Genomic DNA, 16,241 nt, shown 5'->3' on the forward strand with positions numbered 1-16,241 from the left:
GCACAGCACAGTACACACTCACACAGACAGCTGAATAAGAATCCTTTGTAGTCTGTTGTCCAATATGTTACAACTTTATCTAGTTATTTTGCCCCTCATATTTTAAATAATAATTGGAAGTTGAGGGACATGAGGGGAAATCTGCATTGCAAGTAAAAAGTATTTGCTTTCCGATTCTGATTTATCAAATTATAAGATATATGAAATATTCAACCAATCACCAAAGGGTTATGAAAGTTTCCTTTTTAACCAGATACCTTCCCAAGGCCCGGAACACTGATATTTTATTTTGGCTGAATATTCCTGAATTGTGCTAGCTTAAAAACATTTAACTTCAACATAATAAGAGCTGTGTCTGACAAACTGACAGCTAATATCATACTCAGTGGTGAAAAGCTGAAAGCATGTCTTCTAAGATCAGGAACAAGACAAGGATGCCCCGTCTCACTTTATTTAACATGGTATTAAAAGTCCTAGACATAGCAATTGGACAAGAAGGAATAAAAGGAATCCAAATTGAAAAAGAAGAAGTAAAACTGTCACTGTTTACACATGATACTATAAATAGAAAATCCTGAAGGTGCTACCCAGTACTACTAGAGCTTATCAAAGACTTCAGTAAAATTGCAGGATAAAAAAAATAACACAGAGAAATCTGTTGCATTTCTATATACTCACAATGAATATTCAGAAATAGAAATTAAGGAAACAATCCCACTTACCACCACATCAAAAAGAATAAAATACCTAGGAATAAACTTACCTGAGGAGGTAGAAGACCTGTACTTTGTAAACTATAAAACATTGATAAAAGAAATTGAAGATGATACAAATAGATGGACAGATATATCATGTTCTTGGCTTGGAAGAATTAATATTGTTAAAAGGATCATACCACCCAAAGCAAACTACAGACTTAATGAAATCCCTATCAAAATTTGGCATTATGCTAAGTGAACTAAGTCCAACAGAGAAAGACAATTACTGCATGATATCACTTACATGTGGATCACTTACATGTGGAATATAAAAAATGAAACAAACTAGTGACTATGACATAGAAGAACCAGACCCACAGATATACAGAACAAACGAGTGGTTTACCAGTGGGGAGAGGGAAGGAGAAAGGGGCAAGTTAGGGATAGGTGATTAAGAGGTACAAATTAATAGGTATAAAATAAGCTAAAATTAGTAAATTTATTAGTACATTTAATAAATTTATTAAATTTAATAATTAAAATTATTGTGCAACACAGGGAATATATCCAGTATTTTACAATAACTACAAATGGAGGTGGTAGTGTTCAGTCGTGTCCGATTCTTTGCCACCCCATAGGCTGCAGCACCCCAGGCTTCTCTCTCCTTTATGATCTCATCGAGTTTGCTCAAACTCATGTCCATTGAATTCTGATGCCACCCAACCATCTCATCCTCTGTCATCCCCTTCTCCTACCTTCAATCTTTCCCAGCATCAGGGTCTTTTCCAATGAGTCAGCTCTTCCCATCAGGTGGCCAAATACTGAACATTCAGCTTCAGCATCAGTCCTTCCAATGAATATTCAGGGTTGACTTCCTTTAGGATTGACTGGTTTGATCTCCTGGCTGTCCATGGGACTCTCAAGAGTCTTTTCCAGCACCACAGCTCAAAAGCATCAGTTCTTCAGCACTCATCATTTATGGTCCAACTCTCACATCCGTACATGACTACTGGAAAAACCATAGCTTTGACTATCTGGACATTTGTCGGCAAAGTGACATCGCTGCTTGTTAATATGCTGTCTAGGTTTGTCATAGCTTTTCTTCCAAAGAGCAAGTGTCTTAATTTCATGGCTGCAGTCACCATCTACAGTGATTTTGGAGCCCACAAAAATAAAATCTGCTCTCTGTATGCGAGACAGCAAAAGAGACACAGATGTACAGAACGGACTTTTGGACTCTGAGGGAGAGAAAGACGGTGGGATGATTTGGGAGAATGGCACTGAAACATGTATACTATCATGTAAGAAACCAATTGCCAGTCTATGTTCGATACAGGATGCTTGGGACTGGTGCATGGGATGATCCAGAGAGATGATATGGGGTGGGAGGTGGGAGGGGGGTTCAGGATTGGGAACTCATGTACACCCGTGGTGGATTCATGTCAATGTATGGCAAAACCAATACAGTATTGTAAAGTAAAATAAAGTAAAAATAAAAATTAAAAAAATAAATAAATAAAATAAAATCTGCCACTGATATCATTTTCTCCCTTTCTATTTGCCATGAAGTGATAGGGCCGGATGCCATTATCTTAACTTTTTGCATGCTGAGATCTAAGCCAGTTTTTTCACTCTCACCATTATCAACAGGCTCTTTAGTTCCTTTTCACTTTTTGCCATTAGAGAGGTATTATCTGCAGCATCTGAAGTTGCTGATATTTCTCCCAGCAATCTTGATTTCAGCTTGTGATTCATCCAACCTGGCATTTCACATGTACTCTGCACAGAAGTTAAATAAACAAGATAACAATATACAGCCTTGTCATACTCCTTCCCCAATTCTGAACCAATCTACTGCTCCATCTCCAGTTCTAGCTGTTGTTTTTTGACCTGCATACAGGTTTCTTAGGATATAGGTAAAGCGGTCTGATATTTCCATCTTTTTAAGAATTGTCAACAGTTTGTTATAATCCACAGTCAAAGGTTTTAGCATAGACAATGAAGCAAAAGTAGATGTTTTCCTGGAATTCTCTTGCTTCCTCTATGATCCAACAGATGTTGGCAATTTGATCTCTGATTTATTTGCAGTTTCTAAATCCAGCTTGTACATCTGGAATTTCTCAGTTCATGTAATGCTGAAGCCTAGTTTGACAGATTTTTGAGCATTATCTTGCTGAAAGTGAAATGAGTACAATTGTATGGTAGTTTGAATATTCTTTGGCATTGCCCTTCTTTGGGATTGAAATGAAAACTGGCCTTTTCCAGTCCTGTGGCCACTGCTGAGTTTTCCAAATTTGCTGACATATTCAGTGCAGCACTTTGACAGCATCATCTTTCAGGATTTGAACCAGCTCCGCTGAAATTCCATCACCTCCACTAGCTTTGTTCTCAGTGATGCTTCTTAAAGCCTACTTGACTTCACACTCCAGAATGTCTGGCTCGAGGTGAATGACCACACCATTGTGGTTATCTGGGTCCTTAAGACCGTTTTTGTATAATTCTTCTGTGTATTCCTGCCACCTCTGCTTAGTCTCTTCTGATTCTGTTAGGTTCATACTGCTTCTGTCCTTTATTGCGCCCATCCTTGAATGAAATTTTTCCTTGATATTTCCAATTTTCTTGATGAGACCTCTAATCTTTCCCATTCTATTGTTTTCTTCTATTCCTTTGCACTGTTCACTTATGAAGGTCTTCTTATCTCTCCCTGCTATGCTATTCTCTGGAACTCTGCATTCAGTTGGGTTTATCTGTCTTTCTCTCCTTTGCCTTTCACTTCTCTTCTTTTCTCAGCTATTTGTAAGGCCTCCTCAGGCAACCACTTTGCCTTTTTGTATTTCTTTTTCTTTGTGATGGTTTTGGTCACTGCCTGCTATACAATGTTATGAACCCCTGTCCATAGTTCTCCAGGCACTCTATCTACCAGATCTAATCTCTTGAATCTATTCATTACATCCACTGTATAATCATAAGGGATTTGATTTATGTCATACCTGAATGGCCTAGTGCCTTTCCCTACTTTCAAATTTAAACCTAAATTTGGCAATAAGGAGTTCATGATCTGAGCCACAGTCAGCTTCAGCTCTTGTTTTTGCTGACTGCATAGAGTTTCTCCATCTTCAGCTGCAAAGAATATAATCAATCTGATTTCAGAATTGACCATCTGGTGATGTCCATGTGTATAGTGGTCTGATGGATTTTTGGAAAAGGGGTTTGCTATGACCAGTATGTTCTCTTGAGAAAACTCTACAGGCCTTTGCCCTGCTTCATTTTGTATTGCAAGGCCAAATTTGCCTGTTACTCCAGGTATCTCTTGACTTCCTGCTTTTGCATTCCATTCTCCTATGATGATGGAGAAGGCAATGGCACCCCACTCCAGTACTCTTGCCTGGAAAATCCCATGGAAGGAGGAGCCTGGAAGGCTGCAGTCCATGGAGTTGCTAAGAGTCAGACATGACTGAGTGACTTCACTTTCACTTTCATGCATTGGAGAAGGAAATGGCAACCCACTCCAGTGTTCTTGCCTGGAGAATCCCAGGGACAGCGGAGCCTGGTGGGCTGCCGTCTATGGGGTCGCACAGAGTCGGACACGACTGAAGCGACTTAGCAGCAGCAGCAGCTCCTATGATGAAAAGGACATCTTTTTCTGTAGGTCTTCATAGAACTGTTCAACTTCAGCTTCTTTGGCATCAGTGGTTGAAGCACAGACTTGGACTAATGTGATGTTGAATGGTTTGCCTTGGAAACGAGCCAACAGATGGAGCACAACCTTTAAAAATTGTGAATAACTGTATTGTACACCTGTAACCTATATTATTGTACACCTCAATAAACAAAAAGAAAAAAATGTGTTTCCACATCAGTTAGGATCAATAGTTGAATGGAAATTACAAACTGGTTTTTCAAGGACCCAAGGCCACATATAGTTTATTTCTCATCTGAGTTTTAGAATTATCTTAATTCAAAGATGCTTACTCCTTGGAAGGAAAGTTATGACCTACCTAGATAGCATATTCAAAAGCAGAGACATTACTTTGCCAACAAAGGTTCGTCTAGTCAAGGCTATGGTTTTTCCAGTGGTCATGTATGGATGTGAGAGTTGGACTGTGAAGAAAGCTGAGCGCCAAAGAACTGATGCTTTTGAACTGTGGTGTTGGAGAAGACTCTTGAGAGTCCCTTGGACTATAAGGAGATCCAACTAGTCCATTCTGAAGGAGATCAGCCCTGGGATTTCTTTGGAAGGAATGATGCTAAAGCTGAAGCTCCAGTACTTTGGCCACCTCATGTGAAGAGTTGACTCATTGGAAAAGACCCTGATGCTGGGAGGGATTGGGGGCAGGAGGAAAAGGGGACAACAGAAGATGAGATGGCTAGATGGCATCACCAACTCGATGGACATGAGTTTGGGTAAACTCTGGGAGTTGGTGATGGACAGGGAGGCCTGGAGTGCTGCAGTTCATGGGGTCACAAAGAGTCAGACATGACTGAGAGACTGAACTAACTGAACGAAGTAACTAATGAGTCTCTATGTTAAGAAAAATATAAGGAAATGAGCAGTTTCAAGAGTAACCCTGACTCTGTTTTATCTCAAAGTTTTATTTTCCTTCCTTTTTTTCATGAAGGCAATTCTTGTAGTTATCTTTGGGGCTGGTCTCAGGGGCTACTTGAGCAGGTGGACTATACTGAGAAAGATAGAACAAGGACCTGGGCCAGAGGGTGGAGAGGGGGCTGTAATTTTCACTGCTCTGCTCAGAATCTGCAAAGTGGGATGGAAAATGCTTAAGTATTTTCTTAAGGAAAGTCTAGAAAATAATCCTTGTTGAAGGGAACTGAGGTTTGTCTGCTGCTCACACCATAAGGAACCTGGTTTCCCCACCAGTTTTCATGGTGCTTCTCTCTCTCCCTTTCTCTCAGGTCTCCTACGTAAAAGCGATTGACATCTGGATGGCGGTGTGCCTTCTGTTTGTGTTTGCAGCCTTACTGGAATATGCAGCAGTGAACTTTGTCTCCAGGCAGCACAAGGAGTTTCTGAGGCTCCGGAGAAGACAGAAGAGGCAAAATAAGGTACTGTTGACTCTGAGTGCAGACAAAGTCAGGTAGAGTTCGAGGTGTTTAACCAGTCAATGTAATTTAGAAAACAGAACAACACATAGTGAACAAGAAGCTGAAGTTAATTTTTGTCCTGATTCACATACTGAATTACTGCTCAGGTTGGTCCTTTAAAATTGGGACAGAGTTGTCACATTTAGCAAAGAAAATTCATCAAGAGATGAATGGATAAAACAGATGTGGTATACATATACAATGGAATATTACTCAGCCATAAAAAGAATGGAATAATGTCATTTGGAGCAATATGGATGGACCTAGAGATTATCATACTAAGTGAGGTAAGTCAGACAGAGAAAGACAAATATCATATGGTACCACTTATAGGTGGAATCTAAAAAATGATACAAAGGAACTTATTTATAAAACAGAAATAGACTCACAGAAATAGAAACAAACTTATGGTTACCAAAGGGCAAAGGAGAGGAGGGATAAATTAGGAGATTGGAAATAACATGTACACACTACTCACTATGGAGAACAGTGTGGAGATTTCCTTAAAAACTACGAATAAAACCACCATATGACCCAGCAATCCCACTACTGGGCATATACCCTGAAAGTGAAAGTGAAGTCACTCAGTTGTGTCCAACTCTTTGCGACCCCATGGGCTATAGCTCACCAGGCTCCTCCGTCCATGGGATTTTCCAGGCAAGAGTTCTGGAGTGGGTTGCCATTTCCTTCTCTGGAGGATCTTCCTGACCCAGGGATTGAACCTGGGTCTCCTGCATTATATACCCTGAGAAAACCATAATTCAAAAAGACACAGGTACCCCAATGTTCATTGCAGCACTATTTACAATAGCTAGGACATGGAAGCAACCTAGATGTCCATCGGCAGATGAACGGATAAAGAAGTTATGGTACATATATATAATGGAATATTACTCAGCCATAAAAAGGAACAAATTTGAGTCAGCTCTAGTGATGTGGATGAACCTAGAGCCTGTTATACAGAGTGAGAAAAACAAATATCATATATTAACACATTATATATGGAATCTAGAAAATTGTACTGATGAACCTATCTGCTGGGCAGGAAGAAAGACACAGACATAGAGACTGGTGGACACAACAGGGGAAGGAGAGGGAGGGACAAATTGAGAGTAGTACTGAAACATCTACATTCGCATATGTAAATTAGATAGCTAGTGGGAAGTGACTTTAAAACACAGGGAGCTCAAATTAGTACTCTGTGACAACCTAGAGGGGTAGGATCAGGTTGGGGATGGGGGGAGGCTCACTAGGGAGGGGACATACGTATCCTTATGACTGATTCACACTGTTGTATGGCAGAAACCAATACAACATTGTAAAGCAATTATCCTTCAATTAATAATTTAAAAAGAGGCCAAAAATCATATATATACTACTATATATAAAAAAAGTAAATGACAAAGGACCTACTGTATAGCACAGGGAACTTTACTCAGTATCTTATAATAACTGATAATGGAAAAGAATCTGAATAAGATTTCATATATATACACACATATATATGACTGAATCTCTTTGCTGTACACCTGAAACTAACACAACATTGTAAATTAACTATATTTCAATTAAAAAATATACAGGGCACACAAGCCTGAATTTCAGATAAATGATAAACAATATTTAGTATAAGTACATCCCAGATGTTACATGGAACAGACTTATATTAACACATTATTCCTTGTTTATCTGAAATTAAAATCGAACTGAGAGCCTTGTGTTTTGCTACAGCCTAGCAACTGTAGTTGGAGATATATATTCCATCTGACAAAATTACTTTAAAACCTTGTTGTTTTGAACGTTAATAGTTTGTGTGTCTTTGAGCATAAAACTACTTTGACTTTTTCATGAATTGCTTGGCTTTATGTAAATAAGGTCCCTAATCATGTTGATTTCAACCTGATAAATCCAAGTAGACTGATTTCATTGTCTCAACTTAAATTTTAATGCAGAAACTCCAAATTTACATTACCTAGAAGTTTGAAGTTGGAAATACATGGCTCAAAATCTCCACTTCAGTGGTTCACAAACTTGCCTGCACATTAGAATAGCTTGGAGATCTTTCAAAAATCCCAAACCTTGGTCATACCTCATACCCATTCATCTCAGTCTCAGAATGGGGCACAGGAGTATCTCTGAAGCTCCCCAGGTAATTCCAAGTGCAGACGCATTTGGGAAGCAGTGGTCTGGTTTATAATACAATTTCATATAGCACTCCAGAAGCCTTGCATTTGTTTTCAGTTTCAGATTCCAGGAGAGAAACATGCTCTTTGGTATGTAGAACATTAGTGCCTGTAACAATATCACTAGAGAACTGAAGTTAAAGTTTTACACACAGGAGATGAAAGATAGTTTTCAAAATCTCCTCCCTCTAAAAAATGATAAATTGAACCCACTGGTAAAGCCATAGTTACATACTACTCTGTCGGAGCAAAAACAAAAATGTTTCATTGTCAATTTTAATGCTTCCAAATACCTAGATGTAAAGGTGAACATTGTAAGGTATGCTCTTTTTAAAATTTTTATTTACTAATTTTTGGTTGTGCTAGGTCTTCCTTGCTGCTGAAGGGCTTTCTCTAGATGCAGAGAGTGGAGGTTACTCTCTAGTTGCGGTACACGGGCTTTTCATTGCAGTAGCTTCTCTACTGGCAGAGAGTGGGCTTAGTTGCCCTGTGGCATGTGGACTCTTCCTAGACCAGGGATCAAACCCATGTCCCCTGCATTGGCAGGCATATTCTTAACCACTGGACCACCGAGGAAGTCTGAACATTGCAATTAGATGTTGCTTACACTGACGAGCTTATATATGTAAAAACAGTTATTACAGCATGTGCCAAAATGCTTCCTTCACATACTCTGGGCTGGTAGCCTGTGTGCTGCCCTCTTACTCTCTTTCCCTCATCCCAGGAAACAATACATATCAGTGCATGCCCTTTGCTGCACATTGCTCAATATCAAGCCTCTCTCAATTTTCACCTCCCTGATGGTGCTAGCCATTTCTTGAACCTCTTCCATAGATGTCTAGCACAAAGTGGCAGAAGTTTGAGGTCACATGTGCCACTCAGGAAAAATCACTAGAATGTAAAGGTATTACAGTTACATAAATTGTATTCTCAGAATTCCCTGGTTTAGCTTATTAATTACCCACTGACTGTATGCTCTCCCAGACCAGAAATAGAAAAGGAGTTTCATTTTGCTCCCTGATTCTGAATAACTGGGAATACTTTCATGGAATGCTATGTGGAGGATTCTTAGGTTGTATCTGTATCTTATCATAAGACACTTGGAATGCTTGTTAAGAATAGAGAGACTGTCACACCTCAAATCTTGTGAAACAGAGTCTGCAGGGAGGTCACTGAGAATTACTACTTTTCACAAGTGTCCCAGTGAGTCCTATGATAAGGCTGTTTGGGGGAAATGTGGGCAGTATTAGAGCAGGTGGTAGAGAATGAGAAAGATAAAAGAGTAGCAAATGAGGTTGGAGAAATGGTCATTTCAAGTTCATATAAGACTTTGTAGACCAGTATGAATGAATAGATTTTATTCTGATTGGATTAGAATCACTGGCTAGATTCAACATAGCAAATATCAGGATGTTGAATGGGTAGTTCATGAGAAGCAGCAGCAGATTAGTCAGGAGGCTATCACAGAAATATGGGGACATGTTGCTGGCATAGACTGTGGTACTGGTCATCGAAGTGGTCAGAGTCAAGATTCATTCATTCATTCCAAAAATATTTGATTCATATTGTGTGCCAGGAGCTACATACATCATTAGAACACATAATTGAACGGCACAGACAAAATGCAATTCCATGATGAAACTTAGATTCTAGTGATTATTCTTTTGGGGTAAAACCAACAGGTCATGCTGATGTATTTGATGTGGGGAGGTGAGGAAAAGAGAGGAATATGTCTCAGATTCTTGGCTTCAACAATTTGTTAGGTAGTGTTTAAGATGGGGACTACTGCAGACTTGGGGTGGAACTCAGGTCATTTTGATGCCATTAAATTTAGATGCCTGTAAGACATGCCAGTAGGGTTAGCAAGTAATTATATAGGTAAACACACCTAAGGGAGAGAAGAAATCTGAAAAAGGATCTTTGAGAGTAACCAGCAAACAATGTTTTAAATCCACAAAACTGGGTAAGATCACCTAAGTGTAAATTTACAAAAAAGGTAACCATGTGAGGTGATGGGTATGTTAATTAGTTTGATGGTAGTAATCATTTCACAGTGTACACTTATAGCAGAACCTCACACTGTACATCTTAAATACACTCAACTGTTATTTGTCAATTATAAAGTTCGTTGTGGGGGGGGGGCGCAAAACTTAACTACAACATTAAGCAATGAAATCATTCCTCAAAGAAAAGAAAAAAAAGCTCTGAGAATGGAACACTCCACCATTTAAAAAGCCTGTCTAGAACAAAGGAAATGATGGCAGAGTTTAGACATCACTTCCATTTGCCTTTACTGTGCAGGAGAGCCTAGAAGATAGCATGGAAGATAATGTAGGATAATGGGAGGAACCTTTTTTCAAAATGGAAGATAAAAGAACATGTTTAACAATAGGAATACTGTAGCGAAAAGGGAAAAATCAACACTGCAGTGAAAGAACACCATAATTTCAAGGGGAAAAAAAAACACCTTGAGAAGAAAGGATGACAATTCAGAGCCAAGGGCCAGGGTTAGCCTTACATGGGAACAGATATTTCAGCCATTTTAATAATGACTTATATTAGGGTCAGTTCATTCATGAGGATACCAAAACAGTTAAATAATTTGCCCATGCTCATGAGCCACAAAGTAGCACAGCAAGATCTGAGGTGTGATACTGTCTCCAGAGACCATGTGCTTTACCACCATACAGACAAAAAGGAAGAGTGACAGTGGGTGCTGACCCACTGGTAGTTTGATGATGGTATAATGTAGGAACTTCTAATTGCTCCTATCATTTCCAAGGATTATCAGGGAAGTTATAAGCTGAAAATGGGATGGAAAGAAGGAATATAGAAAGTTTAAGGAGGAAAGAGATATGATATTAAATAGTAGTTTGGGAGAGTAAAAAACCAATGCTCTCAAGAGAGAGATAGGGTCAGGATGCTGAGGCAAATGTAGTGGGAGACTGCATCTGAGGTCTATGGTTACGCAAGCAGGTGTGTGTCCCTTTGTAGTCAAGGCTCTTACTACCACTGACAATTAAATTTGGGGGAAAAAAAGAGGAGGCATTTCCAATTATTTATCCCTTAGGAAATGACATCTTTCCAAGCCAGTGCTTTTCACATTTTTTGAGTCTAAACTATGTTAACAAAAAATGGTAACAAGAACTCGCAGTGATTGAGGGCTTACTATAAACCAGGCACTAATCTAGGTACTTTCCATACAGGAATTGATTTAATCCCCACAACAGAAAGTCCTAGTTCTGCCTATTTTTCTGATGCCCTGTGTAATTTGGCATTTGTCCTGAATTATTAGTTCTAAAATAAAACACCTATTAATAGTTGCATTAAAATAAACTGAGATGGGTTTGGTAGACCTTTACTCTGTATACATCTGGTTTCTGGCATGGTGTGATTTTCTGGGGTGGGGGCCTACAGGTGCAGTACACAAGTTCTCACTTCAACATGTGCTGAAATCTAAAAAAAAAAAAAAAATCACCACCTGTGGCCTCTGCTCTTGAACCTTTCCAAAAGCAATGTCAGAGCTAACACTCTTTCCAGGATAACTGGAACAGAAGTTGCTGATAAAATGAAGTGCACTCAGACAAAAGAGGCTGGGGATAAATAAATCTTTCATTCAGTCAGTCAGTGGTGAGATAATGCTGTCCTGCTAACAAGCATTTGGGACACCAGCCTTGGCCCATGACATGGCATGCAAAACCCATTAAGCCCCTAGGCAACTACTTGGTGGGGTCAGTGGTAAACACGGGAAAATCATAGGTTCGGTGAACATGAGACCGTCATCATAGAGGCTGAGCAGTCTTGCTGTGGGCATCTGAATGCTCATGATTGAATGGCTTTGTGATTTTTTGATCATTTAAATCTGTAATTGCCTTATTATTTGATAATTACTGCAAAATAAAAAAAAAAAGATCATCATTATAGAGCTGAATGGTCCATGCCACTTTCCACTACCAAAACTGTTCCTGTTGGGATAAAATGTGGTCATCCTGTCAATAATGAAGGCAGTATTCTTACCTCCATCCTACAGAGGACAAGGGGAAAGCACTGAGAGGTTAAGCAAAACAACCAAAGCCACGCTTGCAGGCAACTTGCCTCCAGTGTCCCTGACCTCAGCTACTGCTGCGCACAGTTCATGTTTTACATCTTACATTCGGATCCAGCGTCTCTCGCTCACTCGCACACTTAGCATCTCTCATGTACCCTAATATTTTCTACTATGTTTTTTTTAAGGCTGGTCCATCAGGGATGAGGTTGGAGTGAGGCAAGTGCAATTAGTCACATGAGTACAGGGTCAGATCTTGTTTTTATTTAAATCTGGTATTTTTTTTCACCACAGATTCTTGCATTAATAAGGAATTTTTCAAATATTGCATTAAAATAATGCCCTGAAGTACTCGGGTTTTGGCACCCTTACATTTTGCACCCGAGACCTTACTCACCTTGCCCTAGTTTCAGCCCAGCTGGTGATGAACTATTAAATTTTCATAGACCCTACTAGGTTGTAGCCTGAATATAAAACAAAAACAAGCCACCATTTTTAAATGTTCAATGTTTCCAACGAAAAAGGGCATCTCTTTAGTTTCCCACTAGGAAACTGACCTCCCCAGCACAATACAGTAGATTCTTTAGACAGTGTAAGAATATCCGAGAACAGATTACTTCCCAAAGTGAAACTGGCATGATGATTTATTCAAGGAAGGTGTTTATGGAGGGAGCCCCTGAGACTACAATTACTTATGTGGGAAGAGCGGTGCTTACTGAACAAGTTATGAAATGGGGTCACTTTCAAGGAGGGGCCAGGCAATTTGCAACTAGGTGCATTCGCTTTTCCTTTTCTACATCTCAGAAAGCAGCCAGTTTTATCAAAGCTGAGTTTCTCAGTAACAATCAAGCCAAGATCTTCACTGACACATACTGCAAATCCCTAGGATTGGGCCAACCTTGGTCTATTAGAAGTTGATGCCCAGGGTCTATGTAGTAAAATCCTATTTTTATTTTATAGCCTCCGCTCCAGTAAGTCTTCACACCATGTGATAGTTTAACAACTGTCCCACAAGAACTTTAAAGCCTCACTTGCACCTCACTCATCCTGTCTTTTTATATTTGGCCACACCACTCCTAACTTTGGCATTGTGCCTGATTTCAGAGGTTTCCAGTTACCCATAGAGCCCTGGCTTCTTTATTTTCAGTAACTAGGCAGAAATTGAAGCTGTTTGAGAACACGGTTATGACTTCTAAGCCACTTAAGGCTGAGCTGCCTTTTAAAGGGAATGTTGTAAACACACTGTTTAGACTTCAGTCTCCCCAGAAGAAAATAAGAGATCTTAACCTAATTGGCGGAGAAGGCAATGGCACCCCACTCCAGTACTCTTGCCTGGAAAATCCCATGGATGGAAGAGCCTGGTGGGCTGCAGTCCATGGGGTCGCTAAGAGTCAGACACGACTGAGTGACTTCACTTTCACTTTTCACTTTCATGCATTGGAAGGAAATGGCAACCCACTCCAATATTCTTGCCTGGAGAATCCCAGGGATGGGGGAGCCTGGCAGGCTGCCATCTATGGGGTCACACAGAATTGGACACAACTGAAGCGACTTAGCAGCAGCAGCAGCAACCTAACTGGACAACAGGGTGAGAATGTGAGGCCCTGACCAAAATGTCTCACATGAAAGTAACTTGGGAAAGTACTCATTTTTTGCAGTTTTCTCTTTCCCTCCCTTATTTATCAGTCCTTCAATTCTTAGCTAAATTGCTAATTTCTCAAAAGATAACTTCTTATTAATTTGAAATATGTATACATATAACTGAGTCACTTTGCTGGACATCTGAACTAATACAATCTTTTAAGTCAATTATGCTTCAATTAAAAAAATAATTTCCTGATCCTATGGGGCTAAAAGGATGCCATTCTTTCAAGCATCCATATTACCTAATTTGTTCCTTTCACAAGGTGTCAGATTCTACCCATTTGTTGCATGTTTTACAGAAGAATATAAAATTGACATGTATTGTGGGTATTATTTAGGACACTGTACCTAGAAATACCTGAGTCTTGCTCTCAACCAATCATCTTCCCATTGACCTATTAGAGGAGAATAAACCCACAAGCACAGTAACTATTTTACTATTATCCAGGCTTTAGCCTCAAATCCCAGTGCCATGCCTCAGGAGAAGAACACCTTAGAAGAAGCCCTGTCCCTCCACTCAGTAGGTCCAGAAGCTCTGTGCTATTTGTGCCCCAATGTTTCAGAGCCCTTAGATCTCCCACCCATTGCTGAAGGCCATAAGACAAGGACCCAGAGCAGATGTTCGTCGAGGAGTGGCTTTTTCACACCCATGGGGTCCTGGAATGTCCCCAGTCAGACCAATACTCCTCCTTAAGGACCAAAGTCTACTTCCTCTCTTCCTGGGGACATCCCTTTAAACACTTAAACATGGTGAACTGGAAGGCCTTTTCAAAGTTTCTGGGCTGAACTGACCAAGTCCTTCCTATGATACGGCTTATAGCTCCTCAGCATACTGGCCACCCTTTCTGTAGTTTGCTAGTGACATCTTGAAGTATGAATCACAGAATGCGACAGTCCAGGCATGATCAGGATGTAACACAGAAAACCAGCAATATCCCCTCTGTTTATCTACACTTTTCATAGAACATTAAATTACAGTAGTGCATTTCAGTAGTCATATTCTACATTTGACTCCTTTTGATGTTGCTAATGCTTGTTCATTTCCCAAGTCTTTTTTCCTATTAATACAAATAGCTGTCAAGTTATCTGTTCTTAATTATGTGCTTGATTTTTTTCCAAACTTAAACAAAGGACTTTATATTTATTGTTACAAATTTTTACCTCATTGAATTTGGCCCATTTTTTAGATGGCATTAATCTTCTTCATAGTGATTTAGTTATCTGGAAAATTAGCTACCACATCTAGCTCTTTAACACTGACAAATAGGTGCTAATGCCCTTCAAGCAAAGGCCACCAGGAACAAGTCAGTAGTTAAGTTAGGCTTACTGTTCTCTGCAGCAAGGAAGAATGTGTACTATAGAGAGGACTCTAAACTGGGCGATTTGGGAAGAAAGTCTAAGGAAACAGAGGTCTGCTCTAGACTGGATGCTGTCAGAAAGCAGGGGAAATTCTAGGATTAGGTATCTCAATAAATCTTATTTATAGGAGGGCAGACTAGAGTTAGAATAAAATTTTATTTGTTAAAAAGAAGGAATCACTCATTTTAACTGAAAGATGTTGAGTATTTTCTGAGTGTCAGAGTGACCTTGTTGTTATCTGTGCTTAGCTAACGTTACGAAGTGACCTTGTTTTGTTTCACTACTCTGATCATAGTCTCAGAGTAACCTTGAGGATGGTATCCTGCAAGATGATTTGAACCATCAACATACAAACAGAAGCTCTGTAATTTACCAGTTATGTGACTTTGGTAGGTTACTTTTAAAAAGAGTCTCTGTGCCTCTGTCTTCTCATCTGTAAATAGAGTTAAAATGTATTTATCTTATAGGACTGTGGTGAAAATGAGTTTTCATGGGTAAAGCTCCTACAACAGGCCCTGGCATGTGCTAAGTTCTATGTATAGTGAGTGCTTGTTTGAGTATCCACTTTCTTCACCTCTAAGGTATATGTATCCTTTATGAACAGGATCATAAAGGTTTTGCTCAATTTATGAGAGAACATATTCTATACATTGGGCTTCCCATGTGACACAGTGGTAAAGAATCTGCCTGCTAATGCAGGAGGCATGGGTTCGATCCCTGAGTCAGGAAGATCCACTGGAGTAGGAAATGGCAACCCAATCCAGTATTCTTGGCTCAAAAATTCCATGGACAAAGGAGCCTGACAGGCTACAGTCCATGGAGTTGCAAAGAGTCAGACACAACTGAGCTACTGAGCGTACGTGCACACACACACACATTCTACAGATTAAAATCAACTATCTTAGAATACAGCAATAGGCTGCCAACATGCCCCCTCCCCCATTTTTATTCCTCTTATCTTTCTTTCACAAAGGGAGATTAGATTGCACAGCAAGATGTCACCCATGTACAGCTATTTTTATAATCATAGAGCTGAAATAATGAATTTGTGCTTTTACTCTACAGTGTCTACACAAGAGAAGCAGAAAGATTAAGCGCAACCTGAATTCTTCCATTTTACCTCCCAGTGCTAAGATGTAGTTTAGCCAGTCAGTCAGCACAAGACCACTTTTCTCAAAGTCAGAGAGCCCTTTAAGAGGCTGCCAACTCCAT

At 39.7% G+C, this 16,241-nt stretch overlaps 1 protein-coding gene across 2 annotated transcripts in view; it reads left to right on the forward strand.

The window, feature by feature from the left end:
• The window catches only part of GLRA2 (glycine receptor alpha 2), a 207,326-nt gene that overhangs the window by 167,694 nt on the left and 23,391 nt on the right, over positions 1-16,241 (forward strand). For both annotated transcript variants that reach the window (XM_070289801.1, XM_070289800.1), the window contains exon 8: positions 5,610-5,759. In XM_070289801.1, the coding sequence (XP_070145902.1) occupies positions 5,610-5,759 (150 nt within the window). The remainder of the gene's footprint in view (positions 1-5,609; positions 5,760-16,241) is intronic.

This window comes from Ovis canadensis, chromosome X (genome assembly GCF_042477335.2).
Source record: "Ovis canadensis isolate MfBH-ARS-UI-01 breed Bighorn chromosome X, ARS-UI_OviCan_v2, whole genome shotgun sequence".
Lineage (NCBI taxonomy): Eukaryota > Metazoa > Chordata > Mammalia > Artiodactyla > Bovidae > Ovis > Ovis canadensis.